At 43.6% G+C, this 22546-nt stretch overlaps 1 protein-coding gene across 1 annotated transcript in view; it reads left to right on the forward strand.

Moving 5' to 3' along the window:
• LOC141116362 (interferon-induced very large GTPase 1-like) overlaps positions 1-10510 on the forward strand; it is a 59685-nt gene extending 49175 nt beyond the window's left edge. Inside the window, exon 2 of the mRNA XM_073608597.1 lies at positions 663-10510. Within this exon, the coding sequence (XP_073464698.1) occupies positions 716-7960 (7245 nt within the window). The 5' untranslated portion in view covers positions 663-715 and the 3' untranslated portion in view covers positions 7961-10510. The remainder of the gene's footprint in view (positions 1-662) is intronic.
• The last annotated feature ends 12036 nt before the right edge of the window (positions 10511-22546 follow it).

The raw sequence follows: 22546 nt of genomic DNA on the forward strand, positions 1-22546 counted from the left end.
CTATACCGGAAGTGGGTGCAAATACCTGTCTTAGACAGGTATCTGCACCCCCCTCCCCCCTGAAAGGTGCCAAATGTGACACCGGAGGGGGGGAGGGTTCCGAAAAGCGGAGGTTCAATTTTTGTGTCAACCTCCGCTTTAATGGCTGTGTGTTGAGTTATTTTGAGGGGACAGCAAATTTACACTGTTATACAAGCTGTACACTCACTACTTTACATTGTAGCAAAGTTTAATTTCTTCAGTGTTGTCACATGAAAAGATATAATAAAATATTTACAAAAATGTCAGGGGTGTACTCACTTTTGTGAAATACTGTACAACCAGCATGCCCATACATGGAATGAATTTTGGCTGGTTCCTCATGAACCAGGAGAATTTAGATCTATATATGGGCCGCCTTTGGTTAGGATTAGCCTGGACTTCCACTTTAAACATCCAGATCAGCCTGCAGATCCAAAATTGCTGTACCTTCTGTAGACTTCACGTTACTATCAAATGTGGTAGTCAATGCAATCCCAAAATTCTGCTTTCAAGGATGGTAAATATTCCACTGCAATTATCTTTGGGTTGTATATTTCCTTGATGTATTTCCGAAGAAATAACTTTTATTACTTGACTTTCGGTCCCCCAGAGTTTTGAAGTTTATTGCCTTTGTTTTGCAGCCCTGTCTGAAAAGCCTCAAGAGACAGCAAGAGACCATAAGACTTCTGCAAAAATGGAGCTTGTTGAAAAGGACAAAGAAGTTGGATCCAAACCAGCAGAAATGGAGTTTAGCAAGAATCTTAAAACATTTGCACTCAAGCCAGAAAAATGGCTGCCACATTTCCAGCAACTCCTGGGAGTGGAAAACACAGAGGCCTTGCAATATCTAGGTCTTGAAGACTACCTTAAGCTTGAAGAATACACAGAACATCCTTGGGAAAAGCAAGCATTAAAAAATCTTTTGAATATAGAAGATCCGCAAACTACCCAGAAGAAATTATTAGATCAGCAGGCCACAAAGTGGAAAGAAAACCAAGACAATGCCAAGAGAGAACTAGAAGAAAACCAAGACAAAGCCAAAAGAGGACTAGAGGAATTTAAAAAAACGTGGAGAGAAGCCAAAACCTGGGCCAAACACGGTGTTGAAAGCCTGCAGAAGCAGAAAGAAAAATCTGTAAAATCCTCCAAACCGTTTGAAGAAATTATTGAAAAATTGCACAAAGAGCTGACTGCAACAGGGGGATCACCTCCCATTGCTGCTAACCTATCAGATGCAGATGTTCTATACAATGCATCAGGTGGCCTTGCTTTGGAAGGAATTTACATGACAAAGAGGCAGGAGGATGTCCTAATGAAACGGGAAAGACTTCTTGATGTTCCAGGTAGCATTGGTTTCACTGGCCCCCTGCAGCAACCTGTGCTTAAGCAGAAAGAGTTCTCATCCTCTGATGAACAATTAATGTTCCAACAATTGATGGAGAAGTTGGGTTTCAGTATTACTACTGCAGCTAAAGGTGGCTTCTGGGGATTTCAGGCCGAGACCAGTTTTGGCTACAGCCCAACCAGTATGTCAGAAAAAAAGGCAGAGTCTCACACAGAACATGCTTATATCTCTACAACAAACTACTGCTACATTCCACTGGCATCCTGCTTTATTTCCAAAGAGAAGCTCCACCTCTCTCCAGCAGCCCTAAAAGAACTAAAATCAACCGAGGAACTTTTGGAATATTGTGATGAGGTAAACAAACCTTCTGTAAAGGAACGATATAAAAAGTTCTTCAGCCGTTTTGGCTCTCATGCTAATCAAGGGCCACTTCATTTTGGAGGAATATACTGGTGGACAGCTTCAACTCGGGGTTTTAAACAGGAGATGCTGGAAAAGGTTAAAAAGGAAACTACAAGGGTTGCAAATGCTTCAGTGGCTATAAGTTTTTCTGCTCCTTGGTCAGCATCAGCCGGTATTGATGTAATAAAAACAGACACAAAACAATCCTCTTTCAAACATGAGACAAAAAAACTTGAGAAAAACATTGAACTGTCTGTAACAAAAACTGGAGGACCGCCAACAGTGGACTCTCTAAATGACTGGAAGTCAGGTCTTCAAGCCAACAACAAGACCTGGAGTGTGATCGATCGTGGAATCCATCTCATTCCAGTCTGGGATATAATATTGTCTAGCCACAATGAGGATTTTAAAAATGTTTATCAATTAGCAAAAGATCTAAAAAGCATCTATGCATCTGCTACCGGTCTACACCACAACTTTCCAATTGGTGAAAATGTTTCCACTGCTGTTCATGAAGCCAATATCTTTTTATCACAGCTGCAATCTTGGGAGGTTTATCCAACACAGCGGCAATTAAAGAGGTTGATCACTTTTAAACAAGATCTCAATGAAAAGACTGGGAACTACAATGTCTGGTTAAAGGTTTGCCTCCCTCATGAAGAATTAAGAGGTTTCTTAGGAAGAGTTTTAGAATGTTACAGTCAAAGCTCCAGAGAAGACGAATCTATTATTCGTTGTTTGTTGAAATGTCTTCTTCAAAACATTGCATGTTCTAGTGACATTGAAGATTCATATGCACCTCTAATCAAATGGATTTACCAGTCTAAGAAAGAGCAACACCTTCTTGACATCTCTGATTTTTCAGCTCTAATTAAACTGATGTCCCAGGCTAAAGAAGACCTACAAGTTAATTCCACTGATGATGGCAATGAGGACATTCAAGAAGCAACAACAAAACTTTCAGTTATCATTTATTCTTATCTTCAATCCTTCTTAAAAACCTTAAAACGTTTGAAACAAAAAGAAGAGGAGCTTTTGGTTTTTTGCGCTGCAAGCTGTGTGGGATACTCATTGCAGAATCATTATTTCCAGCAGAGTCTTGGGAGGCAAGAGGTCACCTTCTTGGTTGAAAAAATGCAGTATTTATTCCAGGAATATAAGAAGCTCAAAGACATCAAAGTATACAGAGGACAAGCCTTTATGTTAGCAGCAGGACTAACACTGGGTGACAAGAATAATAAACCCAGGTCCACTGCACAAAAAAAGGAATTTCTCCATTTCATGTTGGAGAACATAGGAAGTACCCTGGAACCAGAAATTTTGACTGTTCTACATAAGCATAGTGAACCTATTGATTTGCAAATTTTAATTGGTGACTTGAACCATTTACAGTTAGGAATTTTTGAAGCCATTGTCAACGATACTACAGAAAGCCAAGTAAACTATTTAAAATCAGTAATTGTATCAACAACTGAATCTCAAAACCAACCAAACATTACTAATATTGAAGTTACTGCTTACAGTCAAAATGTTCATAGTTTCATGCAAACATTGGGTCTAGAGCAGTATTATCCTAAAGGTTTGAACAGAAGAAACTTTCCTATTCAAAAATGTCTGCAGATTCATCCAGAGAAGGAGATTGAGCTCCCTCAAAGGTTCATGCAGATGCTGATGAGTTTAGATTATCGCTTTAGGTACCTGGTGTGCAAGAGCACTGATGTTGTCAGCATTGTGGAAAATATAAAGAACCCTAAAGATGAGATTTGCTTGCCTGTCACAGTTAATGAGCTATTTGATTTCTGTTCCAAAGAGACACACGTTGTTCAAACTGAGGCTAAGGTGATACACCCCATGGATCTGTTGTTAGCCATCTACCACTGTGCAGATGACATGATGAGGCAGTATATTTTTACCAAAATGTCCATGTGCCAATTTGCACTGCCACTTATAGTTCCAAGGCCTTATGACTCCAGGATAGAAATACCTCTGTGGGCTTTCAGACAAGTCTATAAGAGTGTTTTAGACACTGATGTATCAGATTCTGTAAAACATAAAGAAAAGATGATCTGTCAAAGTGATTTTCCAGTTGTCTTTTTCACTCGATTTGGAAACACCCCATTTTCAAAATCCCAGATTTTGAACAATCTGCTGAGTAAGCACAAACATGATATATTCTTTCACAGGAACTGTGAAGGCAGTGTGAAAAATCGCATTTTGGTTGATGGACTTGCTGAGATCTTCTGGTTTTGCCCAAGTGGGAAGGACACAGACCAGTTTAAAAAGATCACTGCCTTTGTTAACCTCCATGGTGATGCCTGGAAATATACCAAGCAAGCTTCACTTTTACAAGGGATTTCTTCAATAAATGTAGTTCTTTCGTCAAAATCTGACCAGAATGAACAAAGTAGCGAAATATTAACAAAGCTAACAGAGAAACCACTGATAATTCTTTCCCCAGACACAGCGGCTTCAATAAATGTGTACACAGAAAGCAAACAGGTGATAATTGGCCTAAAAGAACAAAATGAAGCAAAAGTCTTGAAGGAACTAACTGATTCTCTTTGCCGTTTGTTGGCTTTGTATTCTAAGCCTTGCAGCCTTGAACGTTGTGCTGAAATAGGTCAACAGCATGGGTTCCTAGTGGATGAGGACAGCAAGGAATGCACAGAGGGGAAATCCCATGCTCAGAAAATTATGTCTCTTTTAACACAAAAAGGTCTTTTGGAGGCCAAGAATGAATTGTTTCCTCTTTCAGGTCATCTCTGGCATTCCTGGTGCAAAAAAGATAAAGAGATGACTCAACTACAGAACAAAATTAATCGAAACATTGAGCAACACTTTAGTGACATTGAGACAGAGAAGAGATCAGTCAGGAAGCAACAGATAGAAAAAGCAAGTCACAATGAATTAATGAAAATCTTCATCACTCATTTGAGATCTCTTTCAAAAACAACCAAACTGTTCTTCTTACAGTGGCTAAAAATCTACATTGATGACTTGTCCTGTGACCGTGTGATGGATCTACGGGATGAATACAACAGATTGTGGAGTCAGCTTCAGTCAGAACAAATAGAGGACAACCATTTGAGGGATACAGCACAGGAAGACTTGGAATCTCTCTCGCAGCAGATGAATGCCTGTATGTTCGGTCTTGAGCATGTCCTTAGAGAAGTTGGACAAACATATGAAGCTCTCTATGACTTGCACTATGAGGATGATTGCTTCTATGAGCTGCCAAAAATTGCTGCTGACATGATGGTTTCTGGATACCCTATTGAGTTGATGGATGGTGATGCTTGCTACGTGCCTTTGAAATGGATAAAAGCTGTTCTAGGAGAATTAAATAAAATCATAGAAGATAAGAAATTATTTGTACTATCTGTACTTGGAGTTCAGAGTTCAGGTAAATCAACTCTGCTCAACACCATGTTTGGTCTACAGTTTGCTGTCAGTGCTGGGAGATGTACCCGAGGAGCTTTTATGCAGCTTGTTGAAATTGCAAATGAGCTCAGAAAAGACTTGGACTTTGATTACATTCTGGTTATTGACACTGAAGGCCTGAGAGCCATGGAACTATCCAGCAAAGTTACTTTGCATCACGACAATGAACTAGCAATGTTTGTTATAGGCATGGGCAACATGACGTTAATCAATGTGTTTGGTGAAAACCCTTCTGAGATCAAAGATGTTCTCCAAATTTCTGTCCAGGCATTTCTGAGAATGAAACGCGTAAAGCTTTCCTCAAGCTGCCTCTTTGTTCACCAGAATGTTGGAGACTTAACTGCTAGTTATAAGAATATGGAAGGGCATCGAAACCTTCAGATTGAATTAGACAAAATGACGGTTCTCGCAGCTGAACAAGAACAGTGCAATATTCATCGATTCAGTGAGGTCATCAGATTTGATGCAAAAACACACATATATTATTTTGCTCCTTTGTGGGAAGGAAACCCTCCCATGGCTCCACCCAACACGTGCTATAGCGAGGATGCTCAAAAAGTCAAGGATATCATACTGAGTAAGAAAAAAGATTCCCATAGCATTCTGAACATCTCAGAACTCATTGTCCGTGTAGAAGATCTGTGGTCAGCTTTAAAAAATGAGAACTTTTTGTTTAGTTTTAAAAACACCTTGGAGATTTCTGCCTATGGCAGGGTGGAGAACAGATACAGAAATCTAACATGGCAGCTGAGACGCAGTTTTCTTGAACACCAAACAAGACTGAACAACAAAATTAAGAAGGGCGAGGTAAGCACTGTCAGCCAAATTGATGTGGAGGAAGAGATGACAATAATGTTTGACTGTATTAAAGAAGAATTTGAAATATTTTTTACTGAAGATACGGACAAAGAGATACTGATCCAGTGGAAAGCCCATATTGAATTCAGATTAAAGTGTTTATATACAGAACTTGTAGAAGAAACCAAAAGGCAAGCAAAGGAACACATCAGTCTAAAAAAAAGCCAGCGAAAAGTGGAGCAGAGGCAGATGGGGTATGAGGAAGAATTATTTAGGAAAAGTAAACAGCTGGCACTTGAAATTAAAAATGAAGGTCTAGATGAATCCCAACTAAGTGACCACTTCAACACACTGTGGCAAAAATGGGTTGCTGAAATAAATGCCACTACCCCACATACAGAAAAACCTAACATGATTGCTGAAGCAGTGGATGTCCTCTGGGAGTTTTTCCCGCATGATCTACGTAATAACAATAAATTTAACACGTTCAATAGATGGACATCATTCAACATTGATATTTCAGTCCATCTTGTTGGTAACAAACATTGGAAGATAATGTCCTACAAACCAGATAATTTGGATAAGCAACAGATCAATAGTGTGTTTCAAAACCTCAGTCAAGATGTTTGTGAGTATCTGGAGAAAAAAAGAAAAGAACGGGTAGATTATAATCAAACATACTTTCATGAGATAATTCATAAAGTATCTGACTCGATTACCAGCATCAATGGTGACGCATCAAGAAAATTTACAGTGACCAAGTTGTTCAAGATTGATGTGTGCTTGTTTTTCTTTGGTTTGGCGGTGCCCAAGTTTGAAAGCATGCATGAAGCATTTCAGAAAGACAATAATCCCCTTGTAACACTTGAGAACAACCGTGAAAAGTTTTTCAGTTGTTTCAAAATTTCTTGCCAAGGTGCTGCCTCCATCAAAACATTTTCTGACTTCCTGTGTAAGAAGATTGTGAAAGCTATGTGTCCAGCATTTTATGATAGAACAGCTCTGGCGATTGTTGATGAGATGACATGTAACTTTCCAGCCTTTAGTGGCAACCGTTCCAAACTTGAAAACTACATTTTAATTGACTTAGCTAAGCAGGAAAACTTTGAACAATACATGGAATATATTCGCAATTCAAAGAGGTTTTTCAAAACGTTTATCGACAAATGTGTTAATGATTACTGTCTAGAGAAGAATTCACAAAGAATGAAGAATTTCTTGCAGATTAGTCTTGATTATTTCCACAAAAAAGTTCTTGGAAGCATCATTGAATCCACCAAATTTGAAAATGAAAGCAGCAATGTGTCTAACTGGCTGGATGTTTTCTACAAAAAAATTGAAGATATTGTGACATTTTCAAGAGCAGATCTAAAGTGCATTGAGCACCAAGAGGTCCAGAACATCCAGTTATTTCAGGAAGTCATGTGTACTGCTTGGGGAACTGCCATTGAGGATTTTCAAAAAGGTTTGGCAACAACCAATTTTGACTCATTTGAAATGAAGCCTCATGATATACTTAGTTTTCAGCTCTCAGGCTGCTTAGAACAGTGCCCATTCTGCAAAGCAATATGCACCAACACAATCCCTGGCCATGATGGAGATCACTCTGTGCCTTTCCACCGTTCCCTGGCAATCAATGGCATACCATGGAGGGATTCAAAAGAATTTGTCACTGATATATGTTCATCCCTTGTTAGTTCAAACGTCTGCATGCTTGTAAACAAAACAACTTCTATCTCTTACAAACATTACAGAGAAATTGGCCTTGATTATGCCAACTGGAGCATCACCCCAGACAAGTCTTCTCAGCTCTACTGGAGGTGGTTTGTGTGCAAATTCCGTGCAAACCTGGAAAATTACTATGGCTTGAAGTTTGAACTCAGAGGAGAAATTCCATCCCAGTGGGAAAATATCACTAGGGAAGATGTAATTGCCAGCTTGAATGACCTCTAAAGGTCTGTTGCCAAAATTATTTTGGACGGAGCAGTGTTTTGCTTTTGTCTATCTATTAAGGTTACTTTGCGGTATCAGCAAGGAAGCTCAGACCTCTGCAGTGTATAAATGTGCTTTTTGCTTTTGTATGCAATAAGAATACACGAAAGGTTTACTTAGCTTTGCTTGTAGAAACTTCACAATCTCCTTGGCAATGAGGACCCCAGGCGATTGCAGGAGATCGGGAGAAAAAGCGTCTTCAGGTTTTGGCAATGACCTTCCTTGGTGTTAAGTCATGCTAGAGTCCTGCTCTCCATCTCTGTTTTTTGCTTTTATTTGGAAGGTTTTGAGAAGACAATCCCACCTGGGTGTATACTTTTCTGCCCCATTACACTGATGTCAAATATAGCAAAAGGTCAAGCTAGATATTTATAGTTGTCCGGAACGTGTATAAACAATGGTAGCAGAGAGGGTATCTTGTGTAAGCACTCCAGGACATCTGTTGGACAAGTGTCCACTTGCTGAAAGCCTGAGCAAACAAGCCTGATTGTGAGTGTGAGGCTGGGATAGTCACACGAATATATAAATATACATAGCACACATATACACACTCACATCTCCATGTGTATTATATACATAAAAACACATCGGATGCAACACAAGCAGGTGATGATTGGAACCCCTGTCACTTTTTTTTGCTATGTGTGTGTCCTGTTGGAGATTTTTAGTTGTCCAGGAGACACAATTGGAGGCAAGAAAAAAACCTATCCAAAGTTTGGAGAAGTCCACCTTTAGACCGTTGTCACCAGAACAGGTTTGCCATTTGGAAGATTTCCACACCATTCCTGTTCTGGTGACATACAGTATGTAACATTGTGTTGTAGTGAAATGTTCACCAGGACCAATAGGATGTATCTTGTTTCCAGCAGAGACAAAGACAGCTGGAAAAAAATGACAGGGGTCATAACTGTTCCCTCCTAAAAAAAAATAAATAAAAAGATTTTAAAGAACTGTTGCCTTAGTACAAGTTGTACTTTAATGAATCCCTCACCCCCCTGGGAGTGCACACCTGGTTACATACTTACCTTCCTCTCTGATCTGGTGCAAGGCTGCACAGCTTTTCTTCAGAAAGCGTCCCAATAAGGTCATCTTCTTAGTGTGCATGCACACCATGACCTCATTCATTCCTATGGGAGAGCCATACTCATGGTGGCTTCCAGCGGTCCAACAGAGTAAGAAAGTCCTATAGGAATGTATGGGGGTTACTGCACACTAAAAAAGAGCATGGATGTTGAAGGAAGTCTAGGCAGAGCCACACAGTGAAGAATGCTGGAATGGGGAAAAAGTAAGTATGTAATCACGTTGGCTGTACCCAGTAGGTTGGGTGTTCATTAACCACTTCCCTACTGCCCCATTGTCATATGAGAGCGGCAGGAACCCTCTGTCCCTCTGGGCAATCGTCATATGATGTCTTTGACTTCCCTAACCTCTAGGGGTCGCGCGCCCCCCGCAGCATCACTCGGGAGCCGATGCTCGTGCCCAGTGGCTGCGATGTCCTCAGGGCACCTGCGATTGTCTGTCACACAGCAGGGATGTGGATCTGTGTGTGTAAACACACAGATCCACATCCTGTCAGGTAAGAGGAGACCGATTTGTGTGTTCCCAGTACAGAGGAACACCGATCGGTCTCCTCCCCTTGTGAGTCCCTTCCCCCTACAGTAAGACCCCTTTCACACTGGAGCGGTTTTCAGGCGGTATTGCGCTAAAAATACCGCCTGAAAACCGCTCCTAAACAACCTCCGCTGTTTGTTCAGTGTGAAAGCCCGAGGGCTTTCACACTGAAGCGGTGCGCAGGCAGGGCGGTGAGAAAAGTCCTGCAAACCGCTTTTTTGGAGCGGGGAAGGAGCGGTGTATTCACCGCTCCTTCCCCGCTCCTGCCCATTGAAATCAATGGGACAGCGCAGCTATACCGCGGCAATACAGTGGCTATAGCCGCGCTGTACGAGGGATTTTAACCCTTTTTTGGCCGCCAGCGGGGGGTAAAACCGCACCGCTAGCGTCCGAATACCGCTGCAAGAACGACGGTACAGCAGCGCTAAAAATAGCGCTGTTGTACCGCCGACGCCCCCACCGCCCCAGTGTGAAAGGGGCCTTAGAATCACTCCCTAGGATACACATTTAACCCCTTGATCGCTCCCTGGTGTTAGCCCCTTCCCTGCCAGTGACATTTACACAGTAATAAGTGCATTTTTATAGCACTGATGGCTGTTTAAATGTGAATGGTCCCAAAATAGTGTCAAAAGTGTCCGATCTGCCCGCCGCAATGTCACAGTCATGATAAAAATCACAGATCGCTGCCATTACTAGTAAAAAAAAAAAAATAACAATAAAAATGCCATACATCTATCCCCTATTTTGTAGATGCTATAACTTTTGCGCAAACCAATCAATATACGCTTATTGCAATTTCTTTTACCAGAAATATGTAGAAGAATAAGAATTTGTTTTTTTTATATTTTTTGGGATAGTTATTATAGCAAAAAATAAAAAAATATTGTTTTTGTTTCAAAATTGTCGCTTTTTGTTTATAGCGCAAAAAATAAAAACCGCAGAGGTGATCAAATACCATCAATAGAAAGCTCTATTTGTGGGGAAAAAAGTTATCAAAATATCATGAGTACAGCATTGAATGACCGCGCAATTGTCTTTCAAAATGTCACAGCACTGAAAGCTGAAAATTGACCTGGGCAGGAAGGGGGTGAAAATGCCCGGTATTGAAGTCGTTAAAGAGCAACTTGTACTAAAGATGCAGTCTTTTAAGTTGAACTACAAACGATCTACCAAAAGCCTAACTAAAACTGGCTGGATTTAATCATTCTCAAGATGATGTAACTAATTAAAGCTGATCTGAAATGGTATCTGCAGGACTGAAATAGTCTGACTATCATTATCCTTGGTAGAGCTCCCCCTAGGCATAGAAAAAGCTTTAACCACTTCAGCCCCGGAAGATTTGGCTGCTCAATGACCAGGCCATTTTTTGCCATACGGCACTGCGTCGCTTTAACTGACAATTGCCCGGTCGTGCGATGCTGTACCCAAACAGAAATTACGTCCTTTTTTCCCCCACAAATAGAGCTTTCTTTTGGCGGTATTTGATCACCTCCGCGTTCTAACTATGGGGGGAATGGGACTGACTATGGGAGGAGACCAATCAGTGCTTATACTTAGAGATGAGAGAACCAGGATTTTACACACACATACACATACCCGTTCTCGTTGTGTCACGAGCGATCGCGGGTGCCCGGCGGACGTCCAAATGGAGCGACGTATAGCTACGGCAATTTGCTTAGCTGTGCCAACCTGCCGCAGTATAACTGTGGCGGCTGATCGGCTAGCGGTTAGAGCCAAAGGGTAGCCACACCAAAAATTGATTTGAATTAGATTTTTCTTCTTTTTTCACTTTTCATTTTGCACATTGATAAAAAACAAACAATTAAAATACAGTGGAACCTTGGATTACGAGCATAATCCGTTCCAGGAAAATGCTTGTAATCCAAAGCACTCGCATATCAAAGCGAGTTTCCCCATAGAAGTCAATGGAAAGGAAGATAATTAGTTCTGCATTGACGTCTATGGCATGCAATACCGAATGTGGCCAGAAGTGGGGGGTGCCGGAGAGCCTCCGAAATACTCGGGGACAGCTCGGCTGATCTCGGAAACCATCGGAAAGGCTCGGAAACACTTGGGAACGGAGTATTTCCGAGTATTCACGAACGGCTCCGAACCGTTCAGAGTGTCACCGGCACCCCCGCACCTCTGGCCAAATGCGGTACTGCACACCCCATTAGCTTGCAGTCTGCTCGTTTCGCAAACCGAGTCAGAATTTTTTTTAAAAAGTCGCTCGTCTTTCAAAATGCTCATTAACCGCGTTACTCGTAAAACTTTTGCACAATACTGTATATACCTAATGCTAGGCCACACCACAAGCTTTCAAACTTCCCAATGATGCTGTGAGAAGCACTAGGAAGATTCATCTTGCTCTGCAATACAAAGTAATGGGATCACATATTCTATCCTTACCCAATTGTCTTGGAAGCTCCTCATTTGGGATGAGCTTTAAAGTGGATGTAAACCCGAAATTTTTTTTTTTTTATGTCATATTGTAGAGTATAAGATTTCCTATCATTTGAGCCCAGTCTTGCCACGCAGAGTTAATCCATCTCTGAGCAATCCTCTTTTATTGTTCAGTGAGAAAATTCTTGACAAAATGAGAAAAACTTTGTCAAATACGCCCCCTTGCTGGGATCCGTGCTCACAGCTGTCCCTGCCGCACTGATCATCCCCGACTGTCACTGGACAGTGCCATGAGCACGCTCCTCTTCCCCTGTGCGCGCACTTTTCACTCCGGCCAGGCGCGAGTGTAGAGGTGGGCAGGGAGTCTGGTGATGTCATGACTCCGCCCGCCGAGCGCCGTACAACGGACCCGCCCACTGAATCCGGCGTTTTTGGGGGCTGCAAACAGACAGAGGGGAGAAATTTGAAAGGTAAGGATACATGCAGGAGGCATGTATATCCTTATAGATCACCCCTATGGCAGTAGTTTAAAAAAGATGGGAGTGGGTTTACATCCACTTTAAGCCTCGTACACAGGATCGGATTTTCTGATGGGAATTGTGTGATGACAGGCTGTTGGCGGAAAATCAGACCGTTTGTACGCTCCATCGGACAATTGTTAGATAGCAGGCTCTAAAATTTTCCGTGAGCATTTGTCTGTTGTCCTGTCCAAGCCTGTGTACACAAGTCCGTCGGACAAAAGTCCAAAGTACAAACACGCATGCTCAGAAGCAATGCCCACCAAACACAACATTAGCAGAAGGTGCCCAAAGGGTGGCACTAAAGAGCTGAACAACCACGTAGTTTTGTGTTTGTTGACCGACAATTCTTTGCCGTTTGTATGCAAGACAAGTTCACGGTCAACGCCCTTCGGACAAAAGTCCTGCGCTTTGTACGCAGAAAATCCGATCATGTGTACCAGGCTTTAGATTAAATCTGAACTTATGGGACATTCAGTGGGAAAGGAAATTACTCTACCAAATGTCCCATAACGCAATGCAAACTGGTCACAGCCTTGCACCTGACCTCTGAATAGGTGAAAGACCAATGGTGGTTTTTAACAAACTTGCAGCCCCCATGCTATAAAAGGCTGACAGTATTGCAGGAAGAGAGAGCTGGACGTGTAGTGTGCTACTACAGCTATACAGTGCTATATACAGCACTATATTCAGTGCTGAGTTTGTGTGGCTAGGGAAAGTGGAATGTAAGCCCCCTTTTTTTTGGGAGGGGGAATGGTCTTCCCTATATTTATAATTTAAAAAATGGAGAGTTTATTTTGCGTTAGCGTTTCAGGGCTGCAGAGAACAGGCTCACACAGACAGAGTCTCAAGCTGGCGATTCATGGATCAAAATTTCAGCTAGTTCAGCAGGAACCGGACGAATTTTGATCCACGTATGGCTGTTCCCATTCATGAGAAGTCAATCTATCAATCAACTTCTCACAAATGGGACTGCTGATAAATATTCAGGAAAGATCAGTGCCAACTGCTATAGACGGCAGTGCTGATCAGTGTGTTCTGACAGCAGGAAAAGCTCCCTGCACAGCGGGTGGGATTCCCCCATCCACCTTGAATAAGTGGACGGGGGAATTGGGTCATTTTTTTTATTCAACCCCTTTTACAGCCTTTGGCAGTCTATACATGCTTCATTTTTTTCGTTCAGCTAGTGGATTGAAAGAAAAAAAAATAAATGCCCAGATTCCCTTTGGCCCCTTTCACACTTGTACAACTTGTTCTGCGACTTGGGACTGCAAAGTTGCATGACAAGTCGTTCCCTATGATTTCCAATGACAACCATTCATATTAGTACGACTTCAAGTCGTGCCGACTTCAAAGTAGTCCCTGCAATACTTTGGTCTGACTTTGATGCGAGTTACACTGGCATTCCCGGAAATGGCGGCAAAAATCTCGTCAAAATGGCAGCCCGCTCAATCATGGCAAAATCACGCTTCTTTGAAGTTGAGGTAGTGTGAAAGGGGCCTTAGTCACATGTAGCCCCCTGTTCCAAAAATGGGGCTATAATGTAAATTTCGTTTTTGGCTGAGCTGTAAACAGCTCAGATTGATTGTACATAGTTTATTGGTTCTGTCTAATCTTGACTGTGTTGTGCATTTCCCAGTGTAGCCAGTAGGTGTCACTGGTACCAGAGGACAGTGTAAGCATAACAACTAGGTTGAGCTGTAATGAATATTCTTTTTTCCAGAAACAGCCCAGTAGGAGGTTCCTGCCGCTGTGCATTCTGGAAAGGGGTATTTATTGGACAGAGGCCATGTGCTCTAGTCAGTCCTCACCTCGTGGCCCCCCAGGCCTGAGGCTACTTTGCTGCAAGCTCTGCAAGTAAGCCCAGAAGCCTGTCTGGGGCCTACTAATCCTGAGGTGGTCCTTAGGCTATCTTGCCTGTTTGTAAGAAGCCAAGCCAAGCTGAGGAGATCCAGGGGAGGACCCTTGCTGGAGAGAGCCCGGATGAAGGCTGGTCTCTCAGAAGGGCCTTTTGACTTGGTGGGAGGATGCACCTACATCTAAACTACCCTCAGAGTCTTGCCAGGTGGCTTAAAGGTTCTGGTACTGTGAAGCTGCTCTACAATTTAATCAAGGTAACAAGCTCCAGGCTGCTAAGTCTGTGAGAGAGGCTTATCCAGGCACTTACTGGTTGCTAGGTCTGTGTGAGAGACCTACCCAGATATTCAAGATCTGCTAGAAGAAAAGCTGTTTTGTCCTTTGATTTAAGGAGTCTGTAAGTGATCTGCTAAAAAGGGTATCTGAAACCTCCCCTCAACCTCTTTTCTACAACCTTTATCAAGTTCTAATTAAAGCATTGAAAAATACTGTGACTGGCGCCCGCATTTGTTCTAACTTCCCATTATAATCGAAGATCGAAAAAAAAAAAAACTGATTTTCCCATGCACACAAGTGAGGTGAATAGAAGAATTCTCCCCGCTGTGCCATTGTAAGGGCTTTTTTCAGCTGGAACTTGGTGGAACTCAGTTCCACCACCATTGGCTCAGGCCTTCTGTTCCCTTCTCACCAGTCACCACTATTACTTGTAAAAAAAGAAGTCCGGCTTTTTATCAGTGACAGCTTATATCCTAACAGCTCCCACAGATCTGATCTCCTGAGTGACTCCTACTGAGTGCAGGATGGGGACAAGGGATATGAAGGTGCCCAGGGTGCAGTGTGGATGCCTACACCCCAACTGGATGATCTCCCTGCAAGTTATAGAGGCAGAGCCACCTACAATGTGCGGGGAGGTTCTAGAGCTGGCTGGGTGCTTCAACTTAATACAGCAACACAAGAAAAACATGTGGAAGATGGTGGAGCTTCTAAGGAGGGAGGGAGAAGATGGGGGCAGTGGAAGGGGGGTTGCATGCAGAGGCCAGAGCTGAAGAGGGGTGAAAGTCAGATGTGGATGGGGGATGCAGAAGTAAGCAGCTTTGGAAGAAGGGTGAAGTGCACCCCTGAACTCTGCACTGTGTTTGCAGAGCACCCCTTAACTCTACACAATGTACTTAGAACACCCCTCAACTCTGCACTCTGTGTGTAACCCCCCCAACTCAGCACTCTGTACATAATGCACTCCTTGTATTTAATGACCCTTTAAGACCCTTCCACTGTTATGCCGACGGACTTTTGACGGACTTCCGACGGACTTTCAAACGAACGGACTTGCCTACACACGATCACACCAAAGTCCGACGGATTTGTGCATAATGACTTACGACCAGACTAAAATAAGGAAGTTGATAGCCAGTAGCCAATTGCTGCCCTAGCGTTGGTTTTCGTCCGTCGGACTAGCATACAGACGAGCGGATTTTTCGACCGGACTCGAGTCGGTCGGAAAGATTTGAAACTTGTTCCAAATCTAAAGTCTGTCTGATTTTCAACCGAAAAAGTCAGCTGCAGGTCCGATGGAGCCCACACATGGTCGAATTGTCCGACAGATACGTCCCGTCGGACCAGTCCGGTCGAAAAGTCCACCCGTGTGTACACAGCATAACTGAAATTTGACCACACCATTTGATTGAGGTTGGATGGAAGGTGTGGAGGGTGTGTATGTGAAGGGGCAGGGGGGGTTTGGAGGGTCGTAGTCCCTGCACCTATTTTCTGATATAAAAAGCCCTGGCCATTGTACTCTGACAGTGGAACGCCTCTGCTTTCAGAATACACTGATCAGTGTCTGCAGCTGATTGGCTGCAAGTAGGTGATCAACAAAAGTTTTGCAACGGTACCATTTGACAGAAGTCATTCGTTAGAGAAGGAAAGGCCATAGAAGGATCAAAATTCATCTGGTTCAGCAAATTTGGATCCATGTGTGGCCACCACTGTTCGACAGAAGTCAATCGTTTGAACGTGGATGTTGTCATTTTTTTCTCGATTGACTGCAGCTGCTGATTAGTATATTCTGACAGCATGAGATTGCTATAAGGCATAAGTATATGAGGAAATGTTTGAAGAAATAGTATAAGAACTCATACGCAGTGTTTCTCATTTTTCTCTGAATATTTTTATGTATCCTGTATGTAAATAAAGAATTATGATTTTTTTAATCAAGAACAATTGAGTACTGTCTGTGATACTTTTTTATTTGCACTACCATCCAGATTTTTAAGGCAAGCTTTTGGGGTGTACCCCCTTCTTCAAGGTCCAAGCAGTACAAATACACAAAGTTTTAAACAGAATGTTAAAGTGGTTGTAAACCCTTTACAACAACTTTATGCTACAGGTAAGCCTATATTAAGACTTACCTGTAGCTTCCCAGGATATCTCTTAAACCTGCACGGTTTAGGAGATATCCCCTGTCCCCTGCATGTGCCGATGTCATCGGCACATGCGCACTAGAGCGTATGTGCCGTTGCTTCAGTCAGCGTGCCTTTACCGGTGGCTCCCGCGTGCATGCGCGAGAGTGACGTCATCGGTGCTCCGGCCAATCACAGCTCCCGAACAGCGATACCCGGAAGTAAGCCCTGGGATAGATGTCGCCGGCTGGAGGGGGAGATGAGGACGGCTGCGGAGGCTTTGATCTAAGGTAAGTCATTTATAATGAGCTAGTAGGCTGTTAACCAGGGTTTACAACCACTTTAAGACAATTTATTCTCTTGTAAAAAAAAAGTATTTGACCAACATATATACACCTCAACATAGTTTTTCTAAATTTTATTACAGTTATCAATACAGTGGAATCTTAGTTTATGAGTAACGTGGTTTAATAACGTTTTGACAGACAAGCAACTTTAAAAAAAAAAAACCTGACTGGTGCGGGGGCGCCGGTGACCCACGGAGCCGTTTGGCGCCGTTCGGAGACGTTCGGAAATACTCGTAATCACTCGGAAACACTCGGAATTACTCCATTCCCGAGTGTTTCCGAGTCTCTCCGGCGCCCCCCCCCCCCCCACCTCTGGTCACATGCTGAATTGCATGCAATAGAAGTCAATGCAGAACGAATTATCTTCGTTTCCACTGACTTCTATGGGGAAACTCGCTTTGATATGCGAGTGCTTTGGATTACAAGCATTCTCCTGGAACGGATTATGCTCGTAATCCAAGGTTCCACTGTATAGGCAAAATGTATTCGTAGAACTAGTTAGCAGAAGTAGAACTATAGACAAAAAAAATAGTGGAATCTCCATTTAGACATAGGAGGATTTACTAAAATCGGAGCGTGCAAAATCTTGTGCAGCTCTGCATAGAAAACAGTCAGCTTCCAGGTGTTATTGTCAAAGCTTAATGGAACAAGCTAAAGTTAGAAGCTGATTGGCTACAATGCACAGCTGCACCAGATTCTGCACTCTCCAGTTTTAGTAAATCAACCCCATAATGTCATAATTTATTATTGCAGCAGTCATAGTTGTCTTATTTTTCTAAAACTGGCCATATATAGATGGATCAAAATTTGGCTGGTTCAGAAGGGACTGGCCGAATTTTGATCCATCTATGGCCGTTCCTGTTAGAAGTTGATCTAACGATTGAGTGGCCTTGCTCTGGTTATGCATACATTCCTGTGCGGTGATACCATGAGCCTCATGGTACTTTTTGTCAGTGCACTGTTTATTTTCCAATATTAGACACAGTCTAACACACTCTTGCAAGGACAGACAGTCCATGCATGCGCACTCCCATGCAAAACACTATTATTTTACTGGTATTCCTGTAGTTTTCAAGCAACCTGTACCCACACACAGCAAAGAGGTTTACACACATTATAACAAGAATCATATCAGGCCATGTAGAAATAGTCATGTATAGTATGCCAATTATTGGACGATTTAAAAAAAAACAAAAAAACACATGAAATAAAGCAGGGGTCTTTAAACGTTACAGTATAAGATCCACATTGTATATTTTACAAAGTTTATAAATTAGCAAATCAAATTTAAATGAGAAAATACATTTTACTAACAGTTTTTTCGTGTAGCACCCTCTAGCTTAGTGTGCTAGTGTACATAGTTGTTAGAGCAGGTTAATTTGGCTTGGCTAGCAGCCAAGCCTGGGTTTAATCTGGTTCAGGGCTGAATGACTTAGGTAGGCTGGATGACTCATCAGGCAGCACCTCTGGTAACTCCCCCTGCTCTCTGGAACCTTGGAGAAGCTTCCAGAAGTAGAGGGTGGAGTTTAGGAGGAGCTGCCTGGAGTACTGATGAGGGCCCCAGCCAATCCCTAGTAAACTGGCTGGCAGGGGGAGGGCACCTCTTTACTACTCTTGGGTCATGCCAGCAGGGGCAGTCGGGTGGATTATGGAGAAATAGTGCTGGGGAGGCTGTCGGTGGCCCTTGAGGGTGCCCCCTAGTTTGGGGGGATGACCTTGGGCCTGGGGCTCGGGTGCTGGAGGGACCCTCTACAACACATGGAGGACATCCTTCCTGGAGGCACGGAAGCAAGTCTGAGGACAGCAGGAGCAGGCCAGCACGTCCAGGAGTTCTCCAGGAGAAGTCAGCCAGGTGGGCTGGTGAGTGAGCAGTCTGGGAGGGCTGTGGTGTCAGTCTAGCAGGACTGTGGAGAACTTAGCCAGGAGGGCTAGTGAAAGGGGCAGCTGTAGCCAGGCGGGTTGGCAGTGCCTGAAGCGATGGAGCTGGGATCCACGAGGAATGTAAGCTGGACACTGGACTTTGCTTTACAACCAAAGGGGCCCTGGGTCCCTGCCTGTAAAGGGCTCTTGCTTTAATCGGGCTAAGTGCTTTGCCAGATTTACTAAAGTGTCCCACCTGGGTCTGTTTTGCAAGCAAGTGCTGGAGGATGAGATGGAGTGTATATAGCTGTATAGAGGAATAGTTCTCCCTGAAGAGTTTTCTGAAGTCAAGTGGGCATCCCATAATACCTCTATCCCCCATCCAAGTTTTATCCCCTCAATAAAATACAAAACAAAGTGCTGGACTGTTTCCTGACTCAAGTGTGCCTGTGGAAATTCGGTGTGCCTGGTTGTGCAGGGTGGGGGATCCCAGTTCACCAGCAGCTCCTGCGTGGGGTGCGCTACATTAGTAACAAGCGTGATATGGGTAGCAAGTAGAGCTGCACGATTAATCATCAAGAATCGTTATCGCGATCTTGACTAAAATGTTTCACAATTTTTTCTATGCAAGGAATTCTCTCTGCTCTTCTGAAACCACAGCCCTCAAAAGAAAGGAAGAGAAAAACGAAAAACTGGGCAGTCTGCCAAAAATCAAAACCTTCTTTATCAGTTGAACTTAAAGCGGAGTTCCACACAAAAATGGAACTTCCACTTTTCGGAACCCTCCCCCCCTCCGGTGTCACATTTGGCACCTTTCAGGGGGGAGGGGGGTGCAGATACCTGTCTGAGACAGGTATTTGCACCCACTTCCGGCATAGACTCCCATGGAAGTCTATGCCTCTTCCTGTCCTTCCGCGCTGTCTCCTGGGAAACACACAGCTCCCAGGAGATAGCGGGGACCATTGAGAAAGCGCAGCGCGACTCGCGCATGCGCAGTAGGGAACTGGGAAGTGAAGCCGCAACGCTTCACTTCCTGATTCCCTCACCTAGGATGGCGGCGGCAGCTGCCGAGAACCGAGCGGGTTCTCGGCGTCGCCTGCCGACATCGCTGGACCCTGGGACAGGTAAGTGGCCATTTATTAAAAGTCAGCAGCTGCAGTATTTGTAGCTGCTGGCTTTTAATATTTTTTTTTTTGGCGGTTTAGGTGGACCCCTGCTTTAAAGCGGAGGTTCACACAAAAATTGAACCTCCGCTTTTCGGACCCCTACCCCCCTCCGGTGTCACATTTGGCACATTTCAGGGGGGAGGGGGGTGCAGATACCTGTCTAAGACAGGTATTTGCACCCACTTCCAGCATAGACTCCCAGGGGAGTCTACGCCACTTCCTGTCCCCACCGTGCTGTCTGCTGGGGGACACACGGATCCCAGAGACATCGGGGACCAGTTAGGAAGCGCAGCGCAACTCGCGCATGCGCAGTAGGGAATCGGGAAGTTAAGCCGCAGCGCTTCACTTCTTGATTCCCTTACAAAGAATGGCGGTGGCAGCACCCGAGGACCGAGGGACGATTCGGTCTCTGGTGCCGACGTCGCTGGGCTCCTGGACAGGTGAGTGTCCTTATTTTAAAAGTCAGCAGCTGCAGTATTTGTAGCTGCTGACTTTTATTTACTTTTTTTTTCACGGGACTCCCTCTTTAAGTATAAACATTGTAACAATTTGTCAATGGAATAGACTATGTGTAAGTGAAAAGATTTTAACCACTTAAACACTAAACCTTTTTCTGACATTTGTTGAGTTAAAATAATTTTTTTTTGCTAGAAAATTACTTAGAACCCCCAAACATTATATATATATATTTTTTTAGTAGACACCCTGGAGAATAAATTGGTGGTTGTTGCAGTATTTTATGTCACACTGTATTTGCGCAGCGGTCTTTCAAATGCAATTTTTTTTTTTAAGAAAAATTACTTTCATGAATTAAAAAAAAATGTGAATTGAATGTGAAAGATTTTACGTCGCGAGAATCGTGATCTTTTTATTCTAAGCAAAAAAATTGTGATTCTCATTTTGACCAGAATCGTGCAGCTCTAACGGACAGCATGTCCGTTTTCATCAGATCTCACCCGTACCGATCCGCCAGGGACGGATGCGAACGTAGGGCCATGCGTCTGATTTTAGCAGATCGAACCAGGTCGGATGCCAGCGGACATGTCAGCGCTGACATTCGTCGCTCCATAGGCTAACATGTTCGCCCGTTCAGGTCCGCCGACAAAACTGACAGGTGGACCTGAATGGTCCAACAGTGTGAAAGGGGCCTAAATGAGGAAAGTTTAACCACCTAAACACTAAACCTTTTTCTGACATTTTTTGGTTTCACGTTAAAATCATTTTTTTTGCTAGAAAATTACTTAGAACCCCCAAATATTATACATATTTATTTCAGTAGAGACCCTAGAGAATAAAATGGTGGTAGTTGCAATATTTTATGTCACACTGTATTTGCGCAGCGGTCTTTCAAATGCAATTTTTTTTTTTTAATTACTTTAACCACTTCAATACCGGGCACTTAGACACCTTCCCGCCCAGCCCAATTTTCACCTTTCAGCGCTGTCGCAATTTGAATGACAATTGCGCGGTCATGCTACACTGTACCCAAACTAAATTTTTATCATTTTGTTCCCACAAATAGAGCTTTCTTTTGGTGGTATTTGATCACCTCTGCAGTTTTTATTTTTTGCGCAACAAATAAAAAAAGAGCGAAAATTTTGAAAAAAAACAAGTTTTTCTTTGTTTCTGTTAAAACTTTTTGTAAATAAGTATGTTTTCTTCTTCAATGACGGGCACTGATACGGCGGCACTGATGGGCACCGATCAGGTGGCACCAATGAGGTGGCACTGATGAGGTGGCACTGACGGGCACTGATGATGGGCACTGATAGGCGGCACTGATGGGCACTGATAGGTGGCACTGACGGGCACTGATAGGTGGCACTGGTATGCGGCACTGATGGGCACTCATAGGTGGCACAGATGGGCACTTATAGGCGGCACTGATGGGCACTCATAGGTGGCATTGATGGGCACTCGTAGGTGGCATTGATGGTTACTTATGGGTGGCACTGATAGTTGGCACAGATGGGCACTGATATATGGGCACTGATGGGCACGGATGGGCACTGACAGGTGAATGGACACTGATGGGTGGCACTGATGGCACTGCTTGTTTGCAGTGATGCCCCTAAGGGTGGCATTGCTGGGCATCACTGCAACATGATGGTGCCAATCAGTGCCCATTTGTGGGCACTGATTGGCACAGATTTGGCACACTGGGCACATGTGGATGGCCATGGGGTACATACCTGGCCATCCACATGTTGCCCCTTCCCTGGTGGTCCCAGTGGCGATCCCTGGTGGTCCAGTGTGGTGATCTGCGGGGGGGCTGCGCAGACCCCCCCTGCCAGGAGAGCCGCCGATCGGCTCTTCTCTACTCGCGTCTGTCAGACGCGAGTGAGGAAGAGCCGATCAACGGCTCTTCCTATTGACAGCGTGATCCGCC

The sequence above is a fragment of the Aquarana catesbeiana genome, linkage group LG13, assembly GCF_042186555.1.
Source record: "Aquarana catesbeiana isolate 2022-GZ linkage group LG13, ASM4218655v1, whole genome shotgun sequence".
In the NCBI taxonomy this organism is placed as follows: Eukaryota; Metazoa; Chordata; class Amphibia; order Anura; family Ranidae; genus Aquarana; species Aquarana catesbeiana.